At 49.1% G+C, this 27,574-nt stretch overlaps 1 protein-coding gene across 1 annotated transcript in view; it reads right to left on the bottom strand.

Moving 5' to 3' along the window:
- ITPKB (inositol-trisphosphate 3-kinase B) overlaps positions 1-27,574 on the bottom strand; it is a 66,470-nt gene that overhangs the window by 14,103 nt on the left and 24,793 nt on the right. Inside the window, exons 3-4 of the mRNA XM_030268956.4 lie at positions 950-1,049; positions 138-351 (exon numbers count right to left, since the gene is read on the bottom strand). Coding sequence (XP_030124816.4) covers positions 138-351; positions 950-1,049 — 314 coding nt within the window. The remainder of the gene's footprint in view (positions 1-137; positions 352-949; positions 1,050-27,574) is intronic.

The raw sequence follows: 27,574 nt of genomic DNA, 5'->3' as shown, positions 1-27,574 counted from the left end.
GTATTGGCTGAGCTTTATCTAAAGACAGGTGAGCCTGGTATTCTTAATTGTGTGCTTCAGGTAATTTTACCTAGGTGATGCATTTACTTTTGAGTATCCCATCTTAAAACTCAGAAAACATCCCCACTGCCACTCACCTGACCCCCATTTTGCAGTCCATAACACAAGGGGAGTCAAACTCAGCCAGCAGATCTTCCATCTGGTTGTATCGCTCGCCATCCTTGACCACATCTCCGTGGTAGGCAGGGACATAGGGCTTCAGGACATCGTTCATGAGGCGGTCGAGGCACCGCTGCTCCGATTCACAGTGCTTCTTCAGTATCCTGCCATTGGCTGCTGCCTTGAAACTACCTGGTGGAGGGTGACAAGGGACAATGTGGCACTTGCTTTGGATGCTGCGGGGACAAGAAGGGCAGCCCAACACCTTGGAAGCACCTCCATTTACACCAGCACCCAAGGAGTCACTACAGGCAGGGACTGAAAAAGCTCAGGTTGCCAGAGGTTTCTGACCAGCAGTGTCACACCCCAAAGAGGGCAGAGAGCTGTCCTGCAGCATGCAACACATTTGCTGCACATCCTCTGTGCACTTCTCTGTAGGTCCACATCTTTGTGTCTATGCTCATGTGTGGGGCACCTTTGTGCTGGGCAGCGCCACCTGCTTTGCAGTGGGTCAGGAGGTGGGCCTGGCTCTCACCCAAAGCACCCAGCTTTCTGCTGCCTGAGGAAAAAGCAGCAACAATTCCTGCTGGCCCTGGGAGACTGAAAGCCCAGAGCACCTTCAAACCACCCTCCACTAGCATTTAGATAAGTCACTCTCCTGGGCTAGAGGCTGGGAGCTGAAAGCTGTGACACTCATGCAGCGGCCTAAAGCAATTCAAGCCAACAAAGCTCATTAATCTGCGATAATGAAGGGCCCTGCCACCACTCTGTCCCTCCCCACGCCCTGTACCTGCGTGTCCCGCTAGCTGGATCCAAGGGTACTTCTTCTTGAAAGACATCACAAACGGGGACCAGTGCACCATATTCTTGATCTTCCTCCATGACTTGCTCTAAGAGGAAAAAAAAATCATGAAGGTGAATGCAATGTTTTAAGCTTTTACTGTCTGTAAAGTCACTTCAGGCAGCATGCAGCTGTTTTGGACAGGGAAAGAGGCACCACAGCCAGCGCAGAATGGAAGCAAACAGAAAATTTGCTCTTTTCCCATTGTGCTGTGCCAAGCCACTGGGCCTCAACTCTACATTCAAAAATCACGAGTAACTTCACTAAAGTGGATGGCGTTACAGCGTTGTTCCAGTTGGCTGCTGCTGCTGCAGAGCGCCCAGCCATCCTCGCTGCCTCGTCCAGCTCCCTGCATCCCTCTGCGGGAGCAGCAGGGACATTAACCCATCCCTGAGCACCGCATTAGGTCGCAGCAGATAGAGCAGGAAGGCAACCCAGGACTGCTATCCAGCCACAAAAGTGAGCTGCAGGTCCTGAGGGGAACAAGAGCACAGGCACACAGAGGCTCCCTGCCTGGCTTTTGTTCCCCCTGAAAGGCAGCTGCTGTGTCCATTAAGCTGGCAACCCACGTGTGCTGATCCGCCTGCTCTGGCCCATCTGTAACTACAGTTCAGAGAACAATTCCCTCCTGACATGTTGTGTTTCTCACCAGATAGATTGCTCAAAACTATTTACATGACTCTAACGAAGGCTGCACTGGACGTACGAAAGCCTCCCTCAACGGCTCCTTCCTGCGAGTTTTTCCCTGGATTGTTCTAGGGAACACACCACCAGTAAAAGGCAGGGGATGACCTCTTATCTTGGCCCCAGAAGGTGACGGCACAAACAAATTATGTGAACGATATACAACGGCAACAATGGAAAAATGCCTTCTTGCGGGAGCTGGGACAAACAGTGTAGTCCTTGGCTGCTCCAAGCTTCTGGGTTCAGCTGGAAGCCAGCAGATAAATTATCCTCATTTGCTCCGCTGTGAAGGCATGGGAGGGAGCCTTCCAGAAAGCCCAAGTAATCTCTTCCTCGTGTTTGGAGAACTGGCCCCTGTTCCAGTAATGCTTCACAGACAGGCAGGGAAGAGCCAGCAGCCCCAACTTGCAGTTTGGATGCTTGCTGGGGGTGAACTCATAGCACAGGAATCCGTGCTGGGAACTGCTGACATGTTTAAATGGCAAGCAAGAAGCCAGACAAAGATGTTAGTGTCTAAAGCGTGGAAATTACACCGGGTTATCCCTGTGCCATGCACCAGCCCGCTGGGGAGCAGAGAGATGCAGGGGCTGCCCAAGTGGTGGCAGGACAGGAGTGGGCGAGGGGAAGAATAAAGGTCTCTCCCCACCTCACAGCCTGGGAGGAGCAGGGCAGTCCTTCCCTGGAAGGCTGCCCGCGGTCAGGAGCGTCCCAGCGCAGCCTGGCACTGGTACAGCCTTGCAGGAGTTTGGCAGGAGCTGCCCAAGCACAGGGTGACACCGGGCATCCCCTTCTCCCGGGCTCCTCTGCGCCGTGGGCTCACTCTGCCGCCCGGCTTGCTTGCTTTGGCAGGGGGGGTCAGGCAGTTCCCTACCTGACATGAGGATGAATGTTTTTATTTCCACACAGAGTGCCAGAACTTGTGTGTTTTAGCTGTTCTTTGTTCTCCTTTTGGCAGAGGGCGAAGGGGAAGCGGGGGGGTGTCCCCTCCTTTTGTTTTTAAAATAGTAACATCAAGTCCTGGCTGATGTCATGAAAAAAGGGGAAAGAAAAGTCTCTGGGGGAGTTTGGACTCTAAACGAGTGTGACCCACCTCCTCTAAAAGAAGGAGTCCTCCCTTCACTTGCAGCACAGCATCATAAGTCACTCAGTCCCAGGAAACATGCCAAGGCAATGTGCCTTCCCAAGCCAAGATTTTGGTTCATGGTGGTTAGAGCTTTATAATTAAAATCTTGAGGTACTTCAAGGTACAGGCAGAATGGAGGCCAACAGTCCCTAAAGCAGGGCAAGCCACACTGGCTTCCCCCTGCCAGGGCTTTCCCAGGAGTGATGCTCTCCATTCCAACACTGCTGCCAGTGCAGGGTAATGACCCTGAGTCCCCTGGAGACACAAAATACAACAACAACCTTTCTGCTGATCTGAACGGGTCAGAGAGCCAATCACTCAGCACAGCCACCCCAGGAACACGTAGCACATCCTCACCCTCTTTACGCCAGAGGGAAACATTTTCATCCAGGCCTCACCCGGTTTCAGGCACACCTTTAGTCAGGTATTTCCAACCCAAGTTTTAAGGACACGTGTAACAACTTCTTTTATGGCAAAGCTTGAGGCAGCTTCATCCATTTCAAGCCACTCCCAACCTGCTGGATATCCACTGCAGGGTCAGTTGTCACTGCTGCAGGGATGACCCACAATTCTGATTCACAGAGCCCCTTTCTCCCAGCTTCTCACAGAGGCAACCACTGGACACTAATAGGGGAGAAGAGGGACTGTTGTCTCTCCGATTCCTTCAAGAGCCACTGGATTTTTGTTTTACACCTGGACTCCCTCCCAGTGTAATAATGAAAAGTTTGCTTCATCAAAAGAATGTTGCTCTGCTGTGGGAGTGCTCAAAAGGCTGAGTTTTGCAAGGCACAGCTCCCCTACTAAACCAGCAGCTGATTGGCTACATCTGATCTCTGGGACAGGCTGCAGAGGGGGATCATGGAGGAGCAACACAGGGATCCTGCCACTCCCTTTGTAGATAGCAAAATTCTCCCTAGGTAGAGTGCTGCTCCAGAAAGTCAGACTTTGTACTTTCCCTTGAGCCCCAAGAGAGCTGGGAGGTGGCTTTTGACCATCTGCAGGGTCCTTCACCCTGGCAAGATGTCGCTGTTTATTCAGACACTGATGAGCATTCAGAGATCTCAAAGCCCATGGTTTGGGACCCTGGCCATGCCAACCCTCATGTCAGGCTCTACAGCCAGCCACAGAAAACCAGAGCCATGAAGGTCATACCACTCCAGTCTCATTCAACAACCACATGCAGGAAACAGCCCCTCTGCTGCCTCCTGCCCTGCCTAGTGTTATTAATAGATAAAGGGAGTATTAAGGCTATTTACAGTAAAGAAATCTTCTTTAACACGACCTCTTGGGAACCACAAAGTCATCACCTCCGGGCTTGTCCATAACTTTTGGTTTACATTTCAAGGGGTTATTTGCTCTCACGTCCAGGAGCACAGGCATAGCTGTAGGTGCATGGAGGTGTTAGCTGTGGCAACTCCCTGGACTCAAAGGATTTTTTACCATACTGGAAGAAACAGCTCTGCAGGTGGCTTTACCAAGTGATGCAGGTGAAAGGCAGATCCGTGATCTTCTCATTTGCCTGCAAGGATGTGAACCTGCAGGTGGTCATTTCAAAAGGTGAGCACATTTCCAAGCCTTTTGCATGATCAAAGCCTGCACCTGATGTGGCACCCTGGCTCCCAGCTCTCCCCCAAACCCAGCCCTTTGCCTCCCAGAAAACTCAGGAAACCGTGTGGACTGACTGCACTCTTGCACAGGCAGCAAGAGCATGGAGCCTGCATAAGCAGGGAATATGCACGAGGTGTCTGATGCAATTTGACACTTTTTATTTAAAACCAGGTTCAGCATCAGCAAATGCCAACTGATTAGCTGTTAAGTAAATTATTTAGTGACTCTGGAAATATATTTAGCAAGGAACGGCACCGTTTTCCCTAATAGTCTGCCACATGGAAAAGAGGCTCAGCAACTGCAGAACCAACTCTAAAAAAGAACTTCTCAGGATTTCTGCAGCACTCTGCTTCTGCCTCTGCCCTCTTACAGCTTTTGCTTACTGCACAGAGCAGTATCCCAAGCCAGGAGTGGAATACAGGCAGAGGAATTAATCCCTCTCAGTGAGGACCCACAATTGGTCAGGGGGAGAGGAGTGCTGGCAAAACAATTTTATCTGCTGTATGTTTAACTTTACTTATCTGAAGCTTAAAGCAAACTCTAGGCTTTCCCCATCTGTCAATAGAGCTTCATATGGAAAGAACAACACAGGAGAATTTAGTGCCAGCGCAGAAGGTCAGAGGATATATTGTGTTTAATTAGATTAAACAAAAAGTGACTGATGAGCTCAGTGCTCGCTGTACATTTTCTCTGTTGCATATTTATTCCTTTAATGTCTGCTCAAAGGAGACGTGCCTTTCTCAGACTGCCTGTTGCCTCCCTTTCCCAGCATGGACACTGGTGGAATTTGACTGGTGTTATTCCCCATGCATGGAGCCAGCAGGGTGCTCTTCCCTTTCCACGCATTCAGCCAGAGAGATAGGCAGTAACTGATTTAATTTGCTGAAATTATGTTTTCCTATGGTTTTATGGGACCAAACGTTCCTGGAAATAGCAGGAGCTGGACCTGTATTTTAGTGCTTTTTATTAACTAGAGCATGCATGGTTAGAGGCAAGATTACACAGCTGGGCCAGGGGATGGAAAAGAGTGGGAGCAGCATTAAATTAATGATTTTCCCAATTGTGAAAAGAACTTCAGCTCCTTTCTCCCAGGAAAATAATGAAATATCCTAGGATCAGAAGAGGTAGAGGAAAACTATGAGGAGACAGTAGTATCACCAATGCCCACTGCTTCCCCAGGCTTCACTGGAGTTGCTGCAGCCCAGGGACTTACCTAAGTGACACCCTGGCTTTCCCTTTGGAGAAAGCCCTGCTCCTGGGGACTTCACTTTCAGCTCTTCTAGGAAGTGACACGAAGCTCTGCTGTTGCAGGCTCCAAGATGTTTCACTCACAAGTAGGAGGGTTGGATGGCCAGAACCTTTCTGGTTTAAAAAACCAAGGCAGCAAGGTCTGAGAAGGGCAGACTTTGCTTTACAGAGCCCTCCTCTTCAATAACTAAATGAGTGGGGGAACTTTTGCCTGCAGAGTTCCCTCCGTGCCAGCCCGCTCCATGGCCATGCGCATACAGCCAAGGAAAAAGAGGCCATTTAGTTTTCCATGTTTAAAAGAATGAATGTGTTTTCTTTTGCTCTTTAAAAAGTAGTTAAGGTTTCCCTAGTGATGATTGTTTCCCTTGACTGGGAAAAACCTTGTCACTGCAGCCTCGGCGGGGAGGCCAGCTTTGTTCATTGTGCTGGACGCTGGGCGCGCAGGGCGGCGGGGCAGAGCTGGCAGGTACCACGGAATGCCTCCTCCTGCTGTGTCCTGGCTTGGGGGTGACCAAAATGCAGGATAGCCCGTGAAAAACCTGTGATGTGATGTGATGGTGCAGGGCTGGGGCTATGCTCTGCTTGGCTTTGCCATCTCACAGCCCCTGGCTGCCTCTGTCCTGGCAACAACAAGAAAGAGCCCAGTGACCACTTCAGCACGCACCAGGCTGTGACCACTGACCCTGATGCTGGCAGCAAGTGACAGCCCATATTCTGAATCGTCTTCCTCCTACACAAACCCCATTCACCCTTGCCGATGCTTCTGTACTGCACAGCAGATAAACAGCCTTGTTTTGGCCAGAGTAGCAGCTGGCAATGTAGGAGGGGAGCTTTGGATCAGTGGGCATTTCTTGATTTAGTCATGAAAGGCATAATACAAGAGTTTCAGCAACTACCCAAAACCTGGCAGAAGCAATGCCAGTTCCATGGCTTACAGATACCACTGAGCAAAGATAAAGTGAGGTCCAACATCAGCTTCACTTAAGTTAATACAAGGAAATACAGTGTGATGACTGACAGGCATTTCTGGGTGCCTAGAAATTTTAGTGAAAAGTTCCAAGCCTCATTAGATAAATTATTTTGATGACTGTGGTATAGATGCTTCTGTTGGGGTGTAGCAGCTTCTGCTACTCTCCAAGGTCTCCATCTCATTCAGAGTGAGAAAAAATCCTAAGACATGCACTCTTTTACTTCAAACACTTTGTTTTTCAGAATAGCCAGGAAGGATTTTGCCTTTCACAAGACAGAAACCACTCCCCTCTGGTTTTGTGAGGAATGCCCTTTTCTCCAGTGGGATCAGGGAGCTCTCCCACCAAGACCAAAGATCTGGGGTAGAGGGTCGTAGAGATAAAGCTACTGCTTCTCTGCTGTCTGCAGAAATCAGCAAGCGTGGTAGGGGAGCCTCAGTAAAAATGCATGAAAGCCAGGAACATCTGCTCAGAGCATGGAAAAAATATTACAGTGTATTGGAAAAAACCAGGAGCTTGTTGCAGGCTCCCTCTTCCTGCTTGTGATGAAGGCAAGGAGAATTAGAAAGAGCAGAGGCAGATGAGTGAGCAGCAGTCCTTCAGCTTGACCTCCCCGATGACAATGGAAGGAAACAGAGCGGCTGGGAGCCGGGAGCACAGCAGTCACCCATCGCCTGGAAGGACATTTGGAACCTCCTCACCCACAAAGCATGAGCAGAGCAGAGCAGCAGAGGAGGAGCCACGTCAACACCACACTCAGGGGAAATGGCTACAGAGAGGACAGGTGGTGTTATACCTCTCTGGCCAGTTCAGCAAAGAAGGAAAGAATACAAAAAAGCCTAAGTGACAGCGAAGGAAAAGACTGCATTGGAGCTCAGAGCAGCTGAGCCTCAGAACTACTGTTGTCTCCATGAGGCATTTCTTCTGTGGAGAGACTTTACTGAAGCAAAGCTGAACTTTGCAGATCAGCCACAAATGACCCTCCCATAAAGCCAGTAGAATTATTAATTGCCAGCATCAGATACGTTCAGCCTACTTTCCTGAGTGGGAACTGATCCAGATCTCTGCAAATGTATTTGTTACTCATTATGTACACACCAATAAGATTTGTTAAGCAATTTTCAGCTTGGAAAAGGTGAGTGATTCAAAAACAGCTAATCACTTTTGGTGGACTGCTACTTAAGCTGTAGTAGTAGTGCTTCTTCCCCAGAAAGCAGCTAGCCTTTAAAAGTCAGCAGACTATAAAAATCCTTGCTGGTAGCCAAAAGTGGGCCTTGATGAACTGATTTGTGAGAAGAGTCCCAGAGTACTGCAGCTCATTGGTGCAACACACTGGTGCAGCCAGACCAGGCATCCAGCTAAGAAACGGGATGTGCTGCCCAAAGATCTGACCCTGTACCCCTTTATCAAGGAACTTGTCATCAGCTTTGATGGAAACTGCTCTGTTTCCATCTGGAGACTTGTGTTTGATCCCTTTCCCAGTTCCAGGGTATTCACCACCATCTTTCTGGTTCCAAACATCGTTTCAGCTCATCAGCTCCACAGCAGCACAGCACACGCTGGGAACATGGGCTCCTGTACCAGTGCTGTCTCTAGCACTTCTTACTCTCATGCTGCCGGCAGGGAAGGATCCCTGCAGCCTTCCCAACCCTACTACTGTGAATCCCAAACTGCTTCTAGTTCCCACATGCTGAGACCAGGAGCTGTGCCCTTCTTGACAGTAAACAACTGCATCAATCTCTGGTTACTTGATTGAAGTCCAGCTCAGGTCCCTACAGGCCAGAGCTGCAGCTAAGGATACGGAAGAGACTCAGGTCCTAAAAGTCACAACAGAGTGTCTCAGAGGGCAGTGATTTGATAAGGCACAGCCTTCCTGCAAGAAACAACCTGAATACAAAACCTGTGCTTGTACATGTCAGGGATCTGGGATATATAGCTTTGCCATATCCTCCCAAGGGATGAGCCAAACCCTGCAGTCCTTTGGGAAAAAGGAGTGTTAAGCACAGGGCAAGTGCCAGTTATTTACAATCTGGCTGATTTAGACTGGCAGATAGAATTAATCATAGGACAGGGGCTGCCAAATGCTCTGTTCTACAATTTGAAGGTAAGTTTTCAGAGATTTAAATGAGGATGACACATTTACAGCTCACCTGGAGGTACTTGGGTCAGAGACACAAATGCAGGAGCAACCCCAATGACTGGAACAAAGCAATACTTTGTTCTTAATATCTGGTTTTTTTGAGTCTGATTTCTTTCTGTCAGCTTCAGGAGGTGATCCAGAAATCTTGGTACTGGACTAGTGTGCTCTCTGACAAGGGCCATGACATGAGCTGAAATGTCCAGAGCTCATGTCCCCAGAGAAGAGGGATGGACAGGGATCTCCTCCCTGCACGAGGCTCACAGCAGGCACACGCTATGGTGTGATAATATCACATCACTTATCCTTTCATTCTGGCATTACCTAGCAGGGTGGACATGGGCCAGACAGGGCTGCCACTGACTTCCAGTGCTGCTGTAGCCATGTGAAGTATTTCCTCTGGCATAGCACAGAGGGCATTGATACGGATGCTGAACATGCAACACCCTGGGAGCATAATGCCCATAAGCACTGATGATACACAAGCAAGGTTAGGCAGGCCAAATCATGCCATGTCAATGAAGCAATCTGCAGGAGAAAGACCTGGCTTGTAGACTTGAGTTTTACTGTTGCTGAAACCCCCAGACCTTCACACTGGTTTTGGACACAGAAAACCTTTCCATTGCTGTTCCCTGGCTCTGTCCATTCATGGAGTTAGATCCCTGCTCTTCTGCTGTTTGACCATAACTTCACTTTGTGGAGTGTGTGCATGAGAAATGCATCTCTACCCACGAGCACTTCCAACAGAAATGTTCAGATGCTTTTAAAGTGCCTTCTGTGAAGTGGGAAGGCAGAGCTGGAAAGGAAGAAAAGGACCAAGCTCTGGCTACAGAAATTTGTTTAGAACAGAATTTTTTTTAAATTAATCATTAGTGCTGAACATCCTCACATTTACTGGGTATAGGAGTGTAAAAAGGTGATTTAGAAGAGCAGTTATAAGTTTCATAAACATGACTAAACTCTAAAGCTAAATGTTCAACATGCGTGACCTTTTAATTCCCCTTTAAATCAGTTTAGCACTTTAATTTGTGTTTGGAGTCCCTCATGTTTCCATAGCACTTTGGTGATTTAAAGTACTATTTAGGAGTTTTATTGTCTCTCCTGCTTTGGAGCTGGGACCACAAATCCTCTGCTAAGTGGCTGGAGGAGTTTCTGCTTGCACAGGAGCTGCTGGGAGCACCAGCCTGCCTTGGCCATGGCTCCCCAGCACTCTCAACACATCACCATGGTATGGTTCCCTTTTTCTAGGCAGCTCCTAAATATAATCAGCAACCAGCAGAAGCTCCTCCAGGAATGGAAGTGCACTTTGAGCCTCCTTGGTCTCAGATCCTTACAGGAGGATACAGTAGAAAGATGATAGCTTTGGGAAATGTCTTTGCCCAGAAAGCCATTGCAAGCAGCCAGGAAGCCACAGGCACATGCCACACAGTGCATCCCTCACAGCTGCAGACCTGCTGTATATGAACCACACAGGGCTCAAAGTATCTTCCCAGGAGACAGCACAGCATCTCAGAGCGTTTGGTCTTTGAAGAGCACTAAGAGCTATTAAAAAAATGGCCTAAATCTGAAGCCAAATAGAGATTTGTTACAGGCATAAGCACCCACAGAGCAGTCTCCCCATGTGCTGCAGGTAAGGGCAGTGCAGCTCAGCCTTTCAGCTCTTCATTACTCCTGGAACCAGGGTTTGTGGGCATACATGAGACTTCTCTCCCTCAGAATGAGACAGACACAAGCTTATTCACCATAGTCTGCTTCCAAGCTCACCTTGTGAGTGCCCTGAGACTTCCTCCTCCACCAGCTTTCCAGCCACACTGCCCTGAATGGATATGGGAAGCACAAACCATGTACTTTAGAAGCAGCTGTATGTGAGAACTCCTTCCTCACTGGACACATCAACCACAGGCTGTGCTGGACCCAGAGGCTCCCAGGAGCATGGCAAGACCAAGCTAATTACATTGACCATCTCACATGCTCAGCTGCTCATTCCCAATTCTCCACACAGCAGAGTCAGGCTGAGAACAGGGACTCTATCCACATTTACTTCAGTTAGATTACCCCATTCACTATCCATGCAGATCCAGACCCAGCTGCACTCATTCTCTGCCAGGCAGGGTGCTGCTCACTGCCACACCCAGGAGCTGGCTCACCCAGCCTGGCGAGGACGGAGGGTGGCACCAGCTCGGCAGAGCCAGAGCACCGGTTGTGAGCAGCCTGTAAGCCTTGTGGGACCCTGGAGAGCAGGATGGAGGGAGGAATTCATATAAACAGCACACCTCAGCTGCCCCCCAGCCCACTGCAGCAGAAGGCTGGCAGCAAGCAGACCTCACACAGAACCAGCAGTAATTTTATCCTCGGCTTCATTTTTGGAGTCAGAGCCCTACGCGCACCCCTTCACCATTTTAGTTATGAGTCATGGAAAAATGTCAGCTGCAGGTACACAGCTCAAGTCCTGCAGGGCCAGGTACGTACCTCTGCTCCCAAAGCCAACGTCCTGCCACGCCTGCCTGCTGGGAGGGCATCCGAGGCGCCGGCTGGGCAGCGCTGTGCCAGGGGAAGGCCAGCAGCGCTGGGGGAAGAAGCTGTCACAGGAGCAGGAGAGGAGGATTCTTCCCACACCGCTTCTTCCACGCTGCCTCTGACGCCTGTGCGCAGGGCTGGCAAGCCCTGCTGCACCCCGGCACTCCCCTGAGCCCTTAGGGAAAGGAACGGGATCCTCAGAGACACAGAGAGGCTTACCCAACCCTACATCCTGGTGCGGCAAGCAGGCTTGGATTTTCCAACCCAACCATGCACTGACACGCAGGGGTGGGGCGGGGGAAGAAAAAGAGGATTTCAGCTGTTAACTTCTAAGAAATTGAGGAAAAGCTTATCACTCCTGTGTAACTGGCCCCAATCTCCTGAGAGCTGGTATGTGTCATGCTGCAGGGGTGCCAGCTGGGGGAACACCAGGGTTTTGGTAGAAATAGGAATGCATGGGCCAGCAAAGAAATTTGCTGCTTTGGCGCAGTCTTACACAGGGTGCTGGGGAGGAAAATGTTTCTCTAACTCAAAAGGGAAATGCTCATCTGAAACAGGAAAGTGGAACTTTCTTTTGAGTGTTAATAGCAGAAAATCACCTCTGCAATGGCTGTGTGATGAGCCCCTGGGTGTGCAGCAGGGAGAGGATGCCTGGGGAAAAACACCCTGTCCCTGCTAAGGGGGCTCACTCAGGACCCCAGAAAAGCCCTGGGGGCTGCTGCTGGCACAGGCACAAACGTGCTGAGGTTTTGGGGGGAAACACTGCTCAGACAGGCCAATAGCAGAGTTGGCAAGTGCCCTACGTGGGAGTCCCGGATGTGGGAAGAGGGTCTAAGTTCTACAGCAATGCTGACAACACACTGACCACAAACAGCATCACCCAAGGATCACCCAGGCAATGCAGGTTCGTAAAGACAGATCCAGAGATCTGATCGCTTTTTTGGGGGAAAAAAAGTGAAATTCCTTCTAAACTAAATATTTCTATTGAAAGAGACAATTTTAAAGTGGGTGGAATGACACAGTGTGACATCCTTTAAAGAGGTAGAGATCATGGGTGTCATATTAAAACTCAGATAGTCTTTCTTGGAACAGCATGCTATGGTTGAAGAGAATTCCCGTGAATTTTCTCATCCAAAAAAGGAGACAAAGATGAAGGGTAGTTATCTCTAGCCCTAAAATAGTGAGGGCACTTGCAATACAATGAACAGAAGCAATACAATGAACACATTATAAACATGGGTGTAGCACAGGCAGAGTTTAGCTCATTGTGTCCTAGAGTTTCTAAATATATTTTGGCTTGAGGGAAGAGCAAGGGAGAAGAGAAATGAATATAGGGAGGATGCCCAGTCTTCTGAATGACTGAGTTTTCCATCAAGGCACAAGCCCACGATCTCTGAGGCTGCATCTGTGGGTAGCAGCCGGCTGCTGAAGTCCTCCTGCTGCAGGCAACTATGTTTAGCTTCTTTTACAAGGTAAAGGAAGCAGAAGAGGAGGAAAAAAACTTAGTCATCTTCTCCCCTCAGACATTTTGCTGTTCATTTACTTCAGTGCACATGAAGCACTTAGTCACTCTGTCTCAAACAGGCTTTTTCTATTTTTAGTTTTCCAAATCAAAATAAAAAGAGAAAAGGAGGTTCCTTCCCAAATAAGCAGCTAGTGGAGGAGGCTGGGGGTGTGAGCAGCGAGTGACCAGAACTTCACCCTACAGCTCAGTGGCTGCTGCAGACACCCAAGAGAGTGTTTGCAGCGTGCAGGAGGAGAGAGGGCAGGCACTGCCACTTCCTCTCGCTCAGTGACAGCTCGATGAGCTGCTTCAGCAAGCCAAGGTGCCAAGCATCCTCTGGAGCTGAGATCTGCTTCGTGCCCCTACAGGCAGTTGGCACCTGCCCTCACAGTGAAATCAGTGTTCTAACACACCACTCATGCTCCAGGTGTTTTCCAGCAGCAAGGACTATCTTGCAACCTAAGCTCCACATCCAGCTTGGATGTCCTCCATTCTCCAACTCAGAAATACAGTGTCAGAGCAGCACTTCCTTTGGGGTTGATTTTAGTAAACCAGCCACCACAGCTCCTGCGTTACAGTCCTTAGGGATAGAAGCTTTTGTCAAAACTGACTTTGTCCAACGGTGTTGTAGAACACCAGAAAACTGCTGCCCTTCCTGACTCCTCTCATCCTCAGGAGGGCACAGGGGGTGCCTGACACTGTCCCTTCCATCAGTGAGCCTTTTGACTGTGAAATGCAGGCACCAACACCACACTGGTGCTGAGATACAGCCTCAAAAGGAAGAGCTTGAACAGCAGCAAGAAACAAAGTGTCTCTGAATGCAAGTGCAGTGTAGAGCTGGGCATTTGGTTTTTCTCCTGTGTACAGTAGCCTCAGGGGTCCAAGGACAGGGAGGTAATCCCACAAACTCCCATCATTTCTCCCCCATCAGAAGCAAACCCACTGGCATGGCAGTGACCCAGTGCTTTACAACTGACTCAGGATGGGGTTTTTGGAGGGCTCAGAAGGCACCCAGATGTCTCACAGCTTCCTGTTGCTTCAGCTTTACAATAAAGCAACATAAATAGATCTTCATTCTTTGTTGACATTTGATGCTGTAAAGCAAAACAGGCATTGTTAACCTAAAAATAGGAAACGCTGTGGCAGCTTTGAAGAAATTCAGCGTTTTTCCTGTACTGATGCAAACCCGGTGGCCGAGTGCCAGATGCCTCTGTCCTGCTTTGAAGAACGATGAAATTCTTCGCGGCGCTCATAAATCACCGCTTTGTTAGCGCCCGGCAAGCTCCAGTGACACCAGTAAACCCTGGTATTTCCTTCTTCTCCCTCATAAGGGAGGGGGGGATGCTTAATGCTACATTTCTTCCCCGGCGGAGATGGACAGCCCCGCGCGCCTATTGCCGAGCGGAGCGCAGGCGGAGGTTGCCACGGCAGCTGCTGACGCACAGCCGGGCCCCACTTCTACATTTTTCCATTACACGGTGTTGAAGCTTGCAGAGCAGGAGGTAGCTTTCCTGAGTGAGCAGCTAAGAGATCAGCGAGATGGCAGGGCTCTGCAGGGCTCTGCAGGGCATGCTACTTACACCACGTTTATAAGAAGGAGTGCTTCATGCAGCCAGAAAGCTGCCTTGCTCGGAACAAATAAGTGCATGTTTTCAGAACTGGCTTGAAAAAAGGGCACACCTACTACTACACCTCTCAGAGTGTGGGTATAGAAAAGTCAAGGTTCCAAGCAGAGCGTGGTGTGGGTGGAGAACCAAAAATTCCTGGTGGCTTTCCCTGTGGAGCAGAGGGGTGACTCCTAGGGGAGAATGGGCTGACAGAGTCCTCACTCCAGCGTGTTATACAGGTACCTGGGTGCGCTGGGACCAGGGCAATGTGGCTGTACTAGCACAGGCACTGCTGCCAGTCCCTTCACTGGGTCCCACCCACAGGGATGCCCATTTCACTGCTGTGCCATCATCCCCAGAATGATTTAAGGGGGCTCAACCAGCCCTGCTCACTCTTGAGAAGGGCCTCTGCCTTGCAGCATGGATGGGGAGCAGCAGCACAGCCTAACCAGCCACAAGAGCAGCTCCTGCCATACACACGGTATCTCTCAGCTCCACGTTTTGGTGGCTCTCATGGCCAGGTCTCTCCAGATGTTCATCTTAGTTCATGGACTGATTTCAACCCTCCCTCCCACTGCTGGGTGCCAACAACCACAGGGATGGTCCTTCAATCAGCAGCTCAGGGCAGCAGCCTGCCCAGCTTCTGCACAAAGCCTGAGCTATGTAACATCTCTGGTCACGGCTTATCTACCTCCCCCGCAGCTGGAAGCTGCAGGCCAGGCTTGTGAGGTATCAAATACCACCGAACACAACAACCTATGCAGTTTTTAACCACCTCAGAGCCTCAGAGATGAGCAACTGGGGAACATCAACCCATTTTTGGGCATACCTGTTTCAAGTACAACTCAAACATTTTGGGGGATGGAGTGCGCTTGCTGGAAGTTCAGTAACTGTTATGGTGTAATTTCATCATGACAAATCAGGATCAACATTTTAGGGTCACCGTTTCCTCTTTTGTTCAATGATTTTCCCATATTCACAAATCTGTTTGTCCTTCCCTGGTGTGGACAGCAGTAGGAATCTCTGCATTCCTTGCAGAGATCTCCTGCCCTGCAGGGTTAATTCCCCCAACCACTCTGGGGCACTCTGCAAGTACTGGGAGGCTGCAGCTGTCTCTCAAATACACCTGTCTTAGCAGTGTGCTGGCTCACAGTGTGATAATCCCACTCGTGGAGTCAGGGACCTGCAGAAAGGTGTAAATCTAAAGTGTTAGTTCAGTGCTACTGAATCATGGCATGGGAAATGTCCCCTGTTAGAAGGAAAAAGGAAAAAAAAAAAAAAAAAGGAGAAAACCCCTGTGTGTTTCCAAGCTCTTGAATTGCTCCTGTTTTTGATTAGGGATTGAAGGAAGCTCAGACAGGCAGTCTCACCTACAGGGTGATCACTAGAAGTTCCCCATATTCCCCTTGTAGATTTGCTATATGAAAAACAAGTCCAGCTCTTTACAGAGAAGCAGTGAGACCTTCACAGTCACGGAGCAAAGGGTACCATGATCAACTCAAAATCAGAAGTTACCTTTTGGAGCTTGTTGCTTTTTGGTGACTTTGCTGAGTTCCACTGCTTGGCTCCACTGTTTGGAGCCACTGTTTGGCCTGTGAGGAACAAAACCTTATTTTTTACTGATAAGTTACAACTCTGTGCAATAGCTGCCAGGGATATAACTGGCCTCACAGGATCCCTGGCCTTACATGGAATGAGGAGGAGAGATTAGGAGAAAATGAGCTATATTGCTTTGCAAATGCACTATCCCTGGCACATGACAATCTACTAATAAAAGCAGTATTTGCATTTTTTGCATAAAACCAATTTGGATTCACTGTTCCTTCACCTGCGCAAGCACCAAGACTCTCTGCATGAAAAACAAGTTAGGAAGCTACTGATGAAAAAGTGGCATTTCTAATGCTACCACTTCAGGAACTACTGAAAATGTTTCATGTGCTCCCTCTCAGAGCAGACAAAGTGCTTCAAACCATGGCCACCACGAGACATTTGAGTCCCAGTGACAGCCTCATCACTGAGGGAGGCTCACACCTCCTCACCAGTGTACACTGGTACTACATGCTTAGAATGACACAGCTAGCTAGGGACATCACCGGGAGAAGGATCCATTTCTCCTGAGCTGGCATCTGTGAAATGTCCAGGAAAACTGCTGCCAGCACTCTTCCTGCACATGGGCTCTGGGCCAAGGGCATGATTGCAACCCTGGGGTTCAGTATCGACCATATGCCAGCACTTGCACAGCTCTGCACAGGAGCTATGCAAATGTTGTGGCTAAATTTTCTCCATTCCTAATCACAAATGTAATTGTCTATGCAAAGCTGGTGCACCCAGATAGTGACTGCCTGGGCCCCCTGCCTCAGCTCACTCACCCCTGTATGAGGGCAAGGCAGGGACCCCCAACACCCCTGCTCCAGCTCATGTGGGTAGATGCTCTGTTAGTGGTGTTGTCCTGGTAGCAGAGTACTGTGGGTGCAGAGGAAGAATAAGAAATCCATAAATAAAAGTATTTTGTCTTGCCTAATGCATGCCTATGACAACAGCAGCACAGGTCTATCCCTCTTACGTAGTCACCGACACAATTAGACGTGGCACAAGCAGAGGGAAGGTGTCCTATTTTACTAAGATTATAAACAACTGTAAGCTTTTAGGGCATTACAGTTAGTGGTTCTGTAATGGAAAAGTTTATATGCTGGAAATAGTGTCTTGTTAATGAGCTAGGGTATTTTTAGTATTTTTAATAGCCAGAGGGTGTTTGAGATATTAACAAAAAACGTGTTGATGAGGTGACTATTTGTGACACCTACTGATGTGCCAGACAAGAACAAAGTATTCTCAAGTCAATGACTGGCACATCCCAGAGAGTGGCTAGATGAGGGGAGGGTAGAATAGGAGATTTTTGTTTTCTGTATAGAGAGGTAGTTAAAAAAAGGATCATTGAAAGCATTTGGAAAGTTTTAGCTGTGGCAAGCAACTAACAGAGACTCTTTTGGAAGATGCAGGTCCCATTAAGGGGTCGTTAATTTGAGTTTAAGCAGCTCCAAAGGAAAGGAACAGAAACACTCACAGAACAGAAGGGTCTGGACAAAATCAGGAGGGGAGCTGCAGCTGTGTTTCAACTGCACAGCAACCAGTGCTGGGATTTGGGACTGGCAGCAGAGCTCACTGTGAGGGCTCTTAGTTTCAAGTAGAAAGCTTCAGATGTAGGTGGATGGGTAATGTTCATGTGGGGCACCATCCTTCGCCCCACACCACCACTGCTTCCTTGGATGAGAAAGAAGACAATATAAAAAATTATACACTCCAAGAGTCTGGTCTCAAGAGGTGGATTTTGTGAGTCAGGCCCAGTCTCATTGAGCCTCCCAGTCCCACTGGAAATTATGAAAAAAATCCCACCCTCTCTTCAGACAAGCCTGCCCTTTGTGTGCTGGAGATCCTGTTCCAGTGGCGTGGGGCCTTTTGCCACTCCTGTGCTGCTTTGAGCTCTGATATGGGGGAACCACCCTGCCCCAGCTGGGCACAGGAGAGCAGCTCCTGAATTGAAGGCATGTGGTAAATTCACCCTGGATGAGTTTCCCTTTACAGAGCCCTGTTTGAGCAACTTTCTGGAGCCAACTTTTAAAGCACCCATGAGCATTGCCTGGCTGTAACTTAACCTTGTGATAATTTCAACCCACGTAAATGAAAGCCATGGGGGCAACTTGTGCCTTTCAGCCCTGTGAGAGAGCAGCCACGCCAGCCAAGCATCCCATGTCAGCTGAGCATCCCATGCTCGGGAGCCATTAACACCCGAGTCAGGGGAAGGAGGACAGAAAGAAATGGAATACAAAGCCTGAACTCAGGGCTGGAGCTTTGCCCCTTGAGTAGCTGCATGCCTTGAGAAAGCTGAGAGCAGTACACAGTGATTGAGAGTTGATAGCAGAGCTGTGATTACTCAAATTAAGATAGCACTTCAAACATGAGGATTGGTCCCATCATGCACAATGCTACCTCATCTGGCCATATGTGGCCAAAGATATTTTCCTTCCTGACCCATTCCTGTGCCACATACACACTGCTTGCTTCTCCCCCTCCTCAGTTCTGCTGGACAGACAAAAGAAACTCGACCAGCACCTAACTGTGGCCATCTCTTGCAATGGAGAGAGCCAAGGAAGAGCCAGATGCTCACTGTATCCTGGTGCCCCATGCCCCAGGGCAGCCCTACACAGTCAGGGTGTGATGCTGATGGTGTGCCTGGCAGCCAGCTCCATCCCTGCTCCACCAGCAGCCAGAATTCACTGTACTATCACTTTGGCACACTCCTTCCTTCCTCGGCAAGACAGGCCAGGACTAAACTTTTCCATTGAGACGGGCAAACAAAGACTTTGCTTTTTCCCCCCATAACAAAGTTTAGCCCAGGAAGTCACATGAGTGCAGCTGCATCCAGCATGTATATCCAAAATGGCTCGAGCTGCTGGCAGAGTATGGATGTACAAAACCTGATACAGGACAAAGCTCTGCCCTGGAAATGCCCTTCCACCAATGCGTGGAATTGCAGCAGAAATATCCTGTCCTTCCGCACTAAGGCCAAATCTAACCCTTGGCTGGAGTGGATTCCTCTGCCACACACCATGTGTCAGGGAGGACACATTGTCACTGAGACTGTCAGAGCCAGCTCTATTTCCTGGCTCTCCTCCTAACTCCCCACAGCCCCCAGAACCTCCCCCTGAATTGTTGTCATGTGTTGTCCCAGTGCACAAAAGGCACCCTTGGCAGGACACTGAAATGCAGGTACAGGAATTTTGTTGCTGGAGGAGCCTGGGTGCTCCAACCAGCCTGGGGACAGAGGCTGGAAAACTACTCTGCAAAATATCAGTGCTCTGGAGTATGGAGAAACTATGAACAGTCTGCCTTAGGGGCAGCAAAAACACAGGGATTTGCTGGTGGTCATTTTCTGCTATTAGAGCAATAAATCCATTCAACTGTCAGCCAAAATGCCAGAGAAAAAGAATGTGAGCTTAGGGAAAACAGGAAAATAAAAAAAGTGTTATTCGTTGAAAATATTTTCCTGCAACTTTTAGAGGCAGTTCTGAGCCCAGCACCAATCAGTCAGAAAACCTGCTACCTCTGAACCCATGCCAGGCCACCCCTGTGGCTATTGTGCTTCTCCTGGCCTTCCTCACCCTGCACAGAGGTTCACAAACACTAAAACACTGGGAATTTCATCTGAAGCCCTTGCAGAATATAGCAAATACAGGCTGTGCCCTTTCCCCTTCCCAGGGAGGAAGGCAGGCTAGGAGGTTCAAGGGCAGCACGAGGTGTTGATAGTCTGCGGAACTGGAGTTGTCCCGAGCCTGCATTTTTTTTGCTGAAAAATCATTTCAATTGATGCCATTTTACTGCGTCCCCCCCTTGTGCTCCTGCTCTTACCTCTCTTCCCTCTTTGGTGAGCTTTTCTGGATGTTTTCTGAAAGAGGACATTGTCCTAGTAACCTCGAACTGACTGGTGGGGAAAATGCAAGGCAAATGGGCCAGGTGAGTAGATATGTGGTGGCTCAGCTTCTCTTAAAGCTGAATCCCTCCTGCCACCTCCAAAGGTGCCTTCAGCATGGGCAACTGCCAACAGACAGGATCCAACATCTTGTGATCCTTTTGCTGCTCAGCAGGACATTTCCAGCCTCTATACTGGGGCTGCCCATCTGCAGGCAAGAAGCTCTGCCTCTATATTGTTCCCAGTAAAAGCACAGACATGGAGGTGCTTGGCTGGAAACTGTTAGTAATCCCATTTCCCAGGAATGTGGGGGCTGTTGCCTCAGCTGGAGGCCCCCACCTCGTGTTGCAATATGCCATTGCTGCCTGGTGGCAGCCAGTGACAGCCAATTGCAGCATTCCCACTCAACGCCTTGCCCCCTATGGAAATGAGCTGTCAGGCCTGCACAACTGGGATGACAGCTTCCAGTTGTGCTGTGCTCTCAGCTTGCAGCTCATTCCCAGTGGATGGGCAGGATCCTCAGCCCAGGTACTTTGCCTTGTTCTGTTCTGATCCCTCCAGCTGATCTTGGCAGCTGTGAACAGAGCAGGTCACTCAGTGGGTCAGTGCTTGCTCTCAGTGGCCAGGAAAGATGGATTAGCACAGAGTGGGGCTATCAAACTGCTCCTTCATGCCAAGCACTCCCAGCTCATGCTCAGAGACACGGAGGTCCCACACTGAAGTGCTGCCAGACCAGCAGAGTATCACTAGAAGGGCAGTGGCCCCTCTCCCTGTGGAGGAGAGTGACTTTCCAGGACCAGCAGGATGTCCCTGACTGGGGCTGAGCAGACACTCAGGTGCAGCAGTGAGACTGAGAGGCAGGAGGAGGGCAGGAGCCAGGGCCCTGGCACTGGTGCCCAGAACATGAGGTTGCTGTGGGACTGTCTGTCCCACAGCAACTGGGCAGTTGCTGGAGCACAGGGCTTACCCCAGGGCCCACCTTCAAGAAGATGATGTAGAGCCAAATGTTTTGCAGGACAGACCAAGGATGAGTTTCTTGACATGGGACTGGGCTGGACTACCACGATCCATCGCTGCTTTCTGAATTCAAGGCCAGGCTGTGCTATCTGACCACATTCATACTGGGGTAGGGTGGAAACTGAAATCCATGGTGATGACCCAGCTGAGGGGAAAGGAAGAATCAGCTTGGTGTGTTGTGATTTCCGCTCAGCCCTGTTGATTCCTGCACTTACTGAAGTAGCACTGTTTGTTGATGTAACAGGGACTGACTCAGTGGGAATAAACCCTGAGGGAAAGGTCCTTCTGAAATATTTGTTCCTATTATTTATTCTGTGGCTTAATCAGGCATCTCTACAGAAAAATCAGCAATAACCTTGCCTTGTAATTTACTGAAAATGAGGTCACTGGCCCTGATTCACTTAAAAGGGTCTTCGTAAGAACAAAAATGCTACAACAGAAGAAAGTGAGCCCACATATTCCACATCCCAGGACTGCCACAACCTAAAGCACATGTTTTGAACCCCTGAGTCTGAAAACATATTTGTTTTCTTGTCCTGGGACACACCTTCCCCAGTTGCATATGGCAAATAGGGAGATATGAGAACGTGCATTTTTGCTACAACTGCATGAAAAGACAGGTGGTCATGAATTGCATATCCATGGTCTATCAAACACAAAGCTCTGACAAGGAAATGACAAGATTTGGCTTCATCCTTCCACTTTGATGCAAAGCTTCATTTGAACTTTAAGCTTATCTTTGCAATGTTGAGCATGAACATCTGCAGTTTCTATGGGATCTAGAGGAAACCTCACAAGAGAAATCTAGCAGACAGCCATTTAGCATAACCACATTTCTAAACTACAGGGCGACCATATTAAATTAGGTTCCTTTCAATGCACACAGAGAAGAAGAACAGGAAAGGCAGAGGCCCCAACAGCTCTAGTCTGAGACTCGTGTTTCATGCAAGTGACATTTTTCCAAAACATAAGCAGTAGGTAAAAAGCCTACCCCTAGACTGATTCAACTCTACCATTACTTTAAAAAAGCAGTACAAAATAACCCACCCTCAAATTGGTCATGAGCAAGTAGAAGGTCACTGGTTTGCTTGGAAAATCCTTGTCTGGCACTCCCAGTGCCTCAGTGCCACGCACCCAGTTACTGAATGCAGACTTGCCAGGGTCTGTCAATAAAGAATGTTTTCATGGAAAGTGGTTGGGTTGACAGCTGAGATACTAGCAGATAAATGCACAGAAAAGAAAGTTACAGCTTCCCAGAGGAGCAGCTCTTTAATGCCATTCCCACCTGCTGTTTCCCCTATGACGAAGCTTCCTTGAGGTTTGTCTTAGATTTATTGATAAGATAATGGGAGTTTACATACTGAGGAATTGTCATCCCTGAGAAGAGTAACACACGAGCATTAAAGACTTTGAATCAGGTTTTTCAGATGCACACAAGTACTTCTCTCCACAGTTCATTACACAAAGTGAGTAACTTCACAAGTTTAGGTGCCTACACAGTGCCTTCATGCTGCTACAATGGCAATGTGTACATACCTAAACTCATTGAGTGTCCACTGATCCTCTCTGGGCTGTGGGACACAATCACAGCTGCAGGGACCTATAGGAACCCAAACCTCCACCCCTGGCCCCTAGGTGTAGGGGAGGGCACATGGATAAAACTGTGAGCCAGCCAGAAGTGCTGCAGCCCATGTGGAAGGAGGCAATCCCGATTTGCCAGGTGCCTGCTGATCCCTGCCACCTCCCTCTGCCCCATTTTTCTCTGGCAGAGCAGCCCACACACAGAATTCCTTCACAGCTGAGACAGCTGCTACAGCTGGCACAGAGACCCCGGGTCTAAGGGGTGGAGATGTGCAGGGCCACTCATCACACGAAACCCAGAGGTGGATTTTTGATCTGTGTTTCTGGGTGGTGCCCCACAAGAAACAGGGAAGGTGTTGCAAAGTCATTTTAATCTGGTAAACCTTGCCCCTACCTGATCTCATTAATCAATTCCTCTCAGAGAGAGGCAGTAATTTCAATGGTATGCAGCCAAACTCCCTCCTCCTCCTCTCCTAGAGTGATCCAAAGGTGCTTTACATACCACAGCACCTGTGCCTGGATCAACAGGCAGAGCATCTGCCTTCTGCTCTCCACTCTCCTCCACCAGTAAATCCGGTATTTCACACCCTACACTCCCACTTGTAGGTCCAAGCAGCAAACTTTTCCGTTTTAGCTTGATTCATTCTTTCTGCATCACTTCTCCCCAGACATGCCCATTAAAGCTGAGGCCCCTTGTGCAACAGGACACAGAGCTGCCTCTCCAGCAACAGCCCCTCCATTTCACAGGCTATGGCAGCCATGCCTCCCAGCAAGTTACTCTGTTTTCCTAAGAAATGTGGTAAGCACTAATCCCTTTGTTTTCCTATTACTTCTGAAGATTGCACCCAGCATTTGTCACCACCAGATCTCCCTGATGACGTGGGACATTCATTTCTTCATCCCCATGGGATGCAGAGTCCCATGGACTCTGGAGGGGTGGGCAGGGAGAACAACCACCACCCAGAGAACACAGTTCTCTGCCCTTCCCAGCGAGCAGTGGCATCAGTCTGTGAAACGTGCCAGGGTGTTTCTGATGGGCTGCCCGGCACAGCAGACACCGACCACTCGGAAGTTGAGTGGTGACTGAGATGAGGCAAACTTCCCTCCTCACTGCCAGCACTTGTGGAGGTGGCCATGGCATGCCAAACAGGCAGCGCCAGGTACCAGGAGAGCACAAGCAACAAAGGGCCTGTGTGCTCCAGCACAGAGTGGTGAGGGATGAGGGACAAGGGGGGATGTGAGGAAGAGGAAAAGCAAAAGCAGAGTAGCCCTTGCCTGCTGGGCTGCAGAGCTGAGCACTGCCCTGCTTCTTCCCCACCATTTTAGCCCAAAAATCCTTCTATTGCCAAAACATCTTCTTACAACATTGCTTCAGTGAATCTCAGCTGTCCATGAGAACAAAAAAATTTCTGCAGCTCAAGCCAGTAAAATCTAAGTTGTGGGGTGGTGGGGCTGTGGGACACCACTCTGAAGATGCAAGTGGGTTAGGCAAAAAGAACCCCAATTGGAAGTCTAATAGCATTTCATAGAGACACCACAGCTCACATTCAGAGACTGTTCAAATATTCCCTGTCGTGATGGAAGACCTTTTATGATAAGTCAAATCAAGTAAATTACTTATCCTCCTTATTCATTAAAACATTTTCTGCACCACCTATAGCCAGGGGCCCATAATTTGCCTGACACAAAACACTGCACTGCCACAGGAATAAGCATCCTCAAGTCCCTCATTACCAGAGACTGAAGGCACTTGACACCCCTGAAACCAGACCTCTGTCCTCCCCCTTTACCCTGTTATGCAGCCACTTCATCCACACCAACCTCCCCCATTCCCATATCTCTGCCACCGAAAATCAGCCGCGCCTCAAACTTTCCAAGCAGCTGTCACTCCTCCCTGTCTGCCCTCACAGCCCTACCTGGGACAGGAATTCCCACAGCAGTCCATCATCGCTGGCTGGCCGCGGGCAGCCCTGCATGGCAATCCCACGGGAAAGGCTCTTCCGCGAACACGGCGCAGCCCGAGACTCGGAGAGCTCCGGGAGAGGCAGCAACCCAAGCACTACGTGCACTCCTGCCTCATGTTTCGCTCCTCAGGCTCTGACGACAGGTCTCTGCTGCACCCAGGAGCCTTTATAAGTCACACATGGTGATTCCTTGAGCTAGAGGCAGTTTTCCCAGAGGTTTCCCGGATCTCCTGTGCAAGGCTATTGCTATAAATCAGTTGGATTGCTTAGTCACCTCTGTTTGTCCAGTCAGTGCCAAGGCAGACCTGCTATTTCACAGCATGTACTGTACTGTAAGGAGCCAGTTCCTGTAAATTAGATGCACCACTGCAAACTGAATCACATATTGTTTTCTACATTGACTTGTTTTCTGCTGGCCTGGAAGAAACATACTTTACAGCCATAAATATGGCAGAGAACAAAAAAAGAGTTACAGAGTCATGTTAAAGGCTGCCTGACAGAGGGCCATGTGTGCCTGGGAGACTGCAGTGTGACTCTGAGGGCTGAGGAGTGAGGAAAGGGGAGGTCTGAGAAGTGCTCTGTGCTCTAGCAGGCACTGGATGTGCTCACTCAAGCCAGAGTTTTTCCTGAGGGACACTGAAGTGTGGAGGGTCATGACCCTTTATGCAGTGTTTATGAGCACGAAGCACTGTCTGAACCAAAAGCTGTGCTTCAGCCTTGCCAGCCTCAAAATGGGCTCTAAACCAGAGGTATCCAAGTAAGTGGGTGCTTAAGGTAAGGCTGACTTCTCTGCCAGGCCTTCTTCATTTCTAAAATGGAGCACTCAAGGACGCCTGTGACATCATTATTCCCACACAGATGCGAGCCCTGGAAGCAAGACAGCATTTGCTGTCCTTGGCTAGGGGGCTGCACCCCACAACTCCTAACAAAGAGCTCCCATGCCTGCCTCTGGCACAGCCACAAATGTGCTCACAAAACCAAGGGGTTTTGTGGTGGAGTGACATTTCAACAAAAGTACAGAGAGGCCCAAATCAGCTGGCAGAAGTTGCTGGAAAGCTCTGCTTTCATCAGCCCTCACTCTGCTCCTCCACAAGGGCTCCCAAAAAGGAGGGAAGCTTCTCCAGTGCTTGCAGTCACCATGGGGCCATACCCATCTCTTCACTTACCTGGACAAAAAAATTGTGTCCAGCTCCTTTCTGTTGGAAAGGTTTGTAATTATGTTCTCCTTATCATATTGATTATAAAATACAACTTGTGTGATGTATTAAATACAAAATATTTAAAAATCTGGAAAGCCTGTGACAGAGGAGAAGAAATAATCAGGAAAGCCTGTGTACTAATGCTGAGATAATGCTTAAAGTAAACAGGAATCGGGGTCTATTTGTGGTACATCCTGTGCAATAAAAGAGATGAAAAGATGATGCATATTACTACCAAGACCTTATAGTATAATGTGCAACTTCTAATAAAACTTTCTGCACTTCAGAGGCAGATTGTCTAAATCCTGAGAGAGGCAAGTCACTGACGATGGCTGGAGGCAGAAGTGACTGACAAAAGCAGCCAAATTGCTTCCACCAAAGGAGTTTCATAAGAAGGTTGCAGAGTCCTCGGGAGCCTGCCCAGAAAGTCAATGCTGCCAGTTTTCTTCTGGATTTGGTGCCTGGATTTAATGGCATTCATTTGCCAGGAAAAGAGGGCAATGAGAGTAATTAAGGAAAAACAGAAAAGGGAAAAGCATAACAAGAATTAGTGCAATGCTCAGGGAAAAAATCCAGAGAAGAAATGCTAGGTCCCTGGTAGTAGCAACCATACTCAGCAGCCAAGACCCAACACATCTGTCCCTGGGACAATTTCTTTTTCTTTGACATTATGATGCAGTAGGGGCACTGGGAGGCTGGCATGCCCATTCCTTCTGGTGACAGTGCAGCAGCTGAAGCCAGGCCAGATCAGATTCACGCTGTGGCTCTGCTTAGCAGAGCCCCAGTTCCACCACAAATGCTGCCTGCCTGCTGCTGTCCCCAGCTGCCAACACAGGGTTGTGTCCCAGCCATGTCCCTTGCACACCCAGCAGGGCCCAAAGGTGACAGCCAGGCTGCCACAACTGCTGCTGAAGCCTCAGCAGCACAGCACAGAGGCTATGGAAATCGAGACCTGACACATCCTCCAAAGGATGAAGCTGCTCCCACCCCAGGCTGCCTTCAATGCACAAGCTTCTGGCTTCTCCTACCCAGATGCTTGACAAAAACTTGATGAAAACCTCATCAGGTTGTAATGCTAGCTTTGGGAACAAAGTGTCCAGAAAACCTAGGCAGAGACTTCCTGCTGGTAACAGAGAAACCCGAGGGCTGATGCTCACGGCGCAGGATGTCCCTTGCTAAGGGAGGTACTGTAGGTCCAGCCTAGCAGCCTGAACTTCCCCAGACAGGTGCCTGCAACAGAGCATCCCTGTGGGCCCAGCATGCCATCCCTCCCCAGGCTGTGGTGAGACATGAAGCAGAAGTGGGCACTGGCCTGACATGAAGTGACAGCGCAGGACACACTGCCTCGCTCTGGGGTTTGTAACAAATGCCTCTGCTCGTGACCACCCCTCTCAATGAGCAGGCTCTTTGGGACAGGTTTTGTTGGCAAGAGTCACAGTGGGGCTGTGGTTTTAAAGATTCACCAGCTCTTTCTCATTCCCCACACCACATAAACAGCATGTTTCTATTCAGACTTCAACTGTTATTACAGCAGCTAGGGATGTTTGTGATTTCTGTGAAACCTAAAGTAAAACCTACTTTCATATTGGACAAACCTGTGAAGGACTTCTTTTTAAATGACCTTTTTATTGAAAAAAAAACTCCACTTAAATATCAGTGAGAGCACTGCTTTCCAGTAAGAATGAAGGCAAAACTGAAAGAAGTTTTGAAGTTGGGTCCACAGGGTGTAAATACGACTGAGGCACTTGTCAGTGCATGGGTGGAAGCACTCACACCCCAGAGCAGGAGCAGAGAGGGGAGGATGTCACTTCTGGTTGCTCAGATCCAAGAGCTCCTGTTCCCATCCATACCCTTCACCACAGCACAAAGGACATGTAAACCCCTCCTCAAATCATGTTCTTCTCCCCAGACAAAAAGTTCAAATCTTCAGCTCTGAAGATCCAAGCGCTG

Source organism: Taeniopygia guttata, chromosome 3 (genome assembly GCF_048771995.1).
Source record: "Taeniopygia guttata chromosome 3, bTaeGut7.mat, whole genome shotgun sequence".
Taxonomy (NCBI): Eukaryota; Metazoa; Chordata; class Aves; order Passeriformes; family Estrildidae; genus Taeniopygia; species Taeniopygia guttata.
Note: the sequence above shows the minus strand (reverse complement) of the source record. Positions and strands in the feature narration are given on the sequence as shown.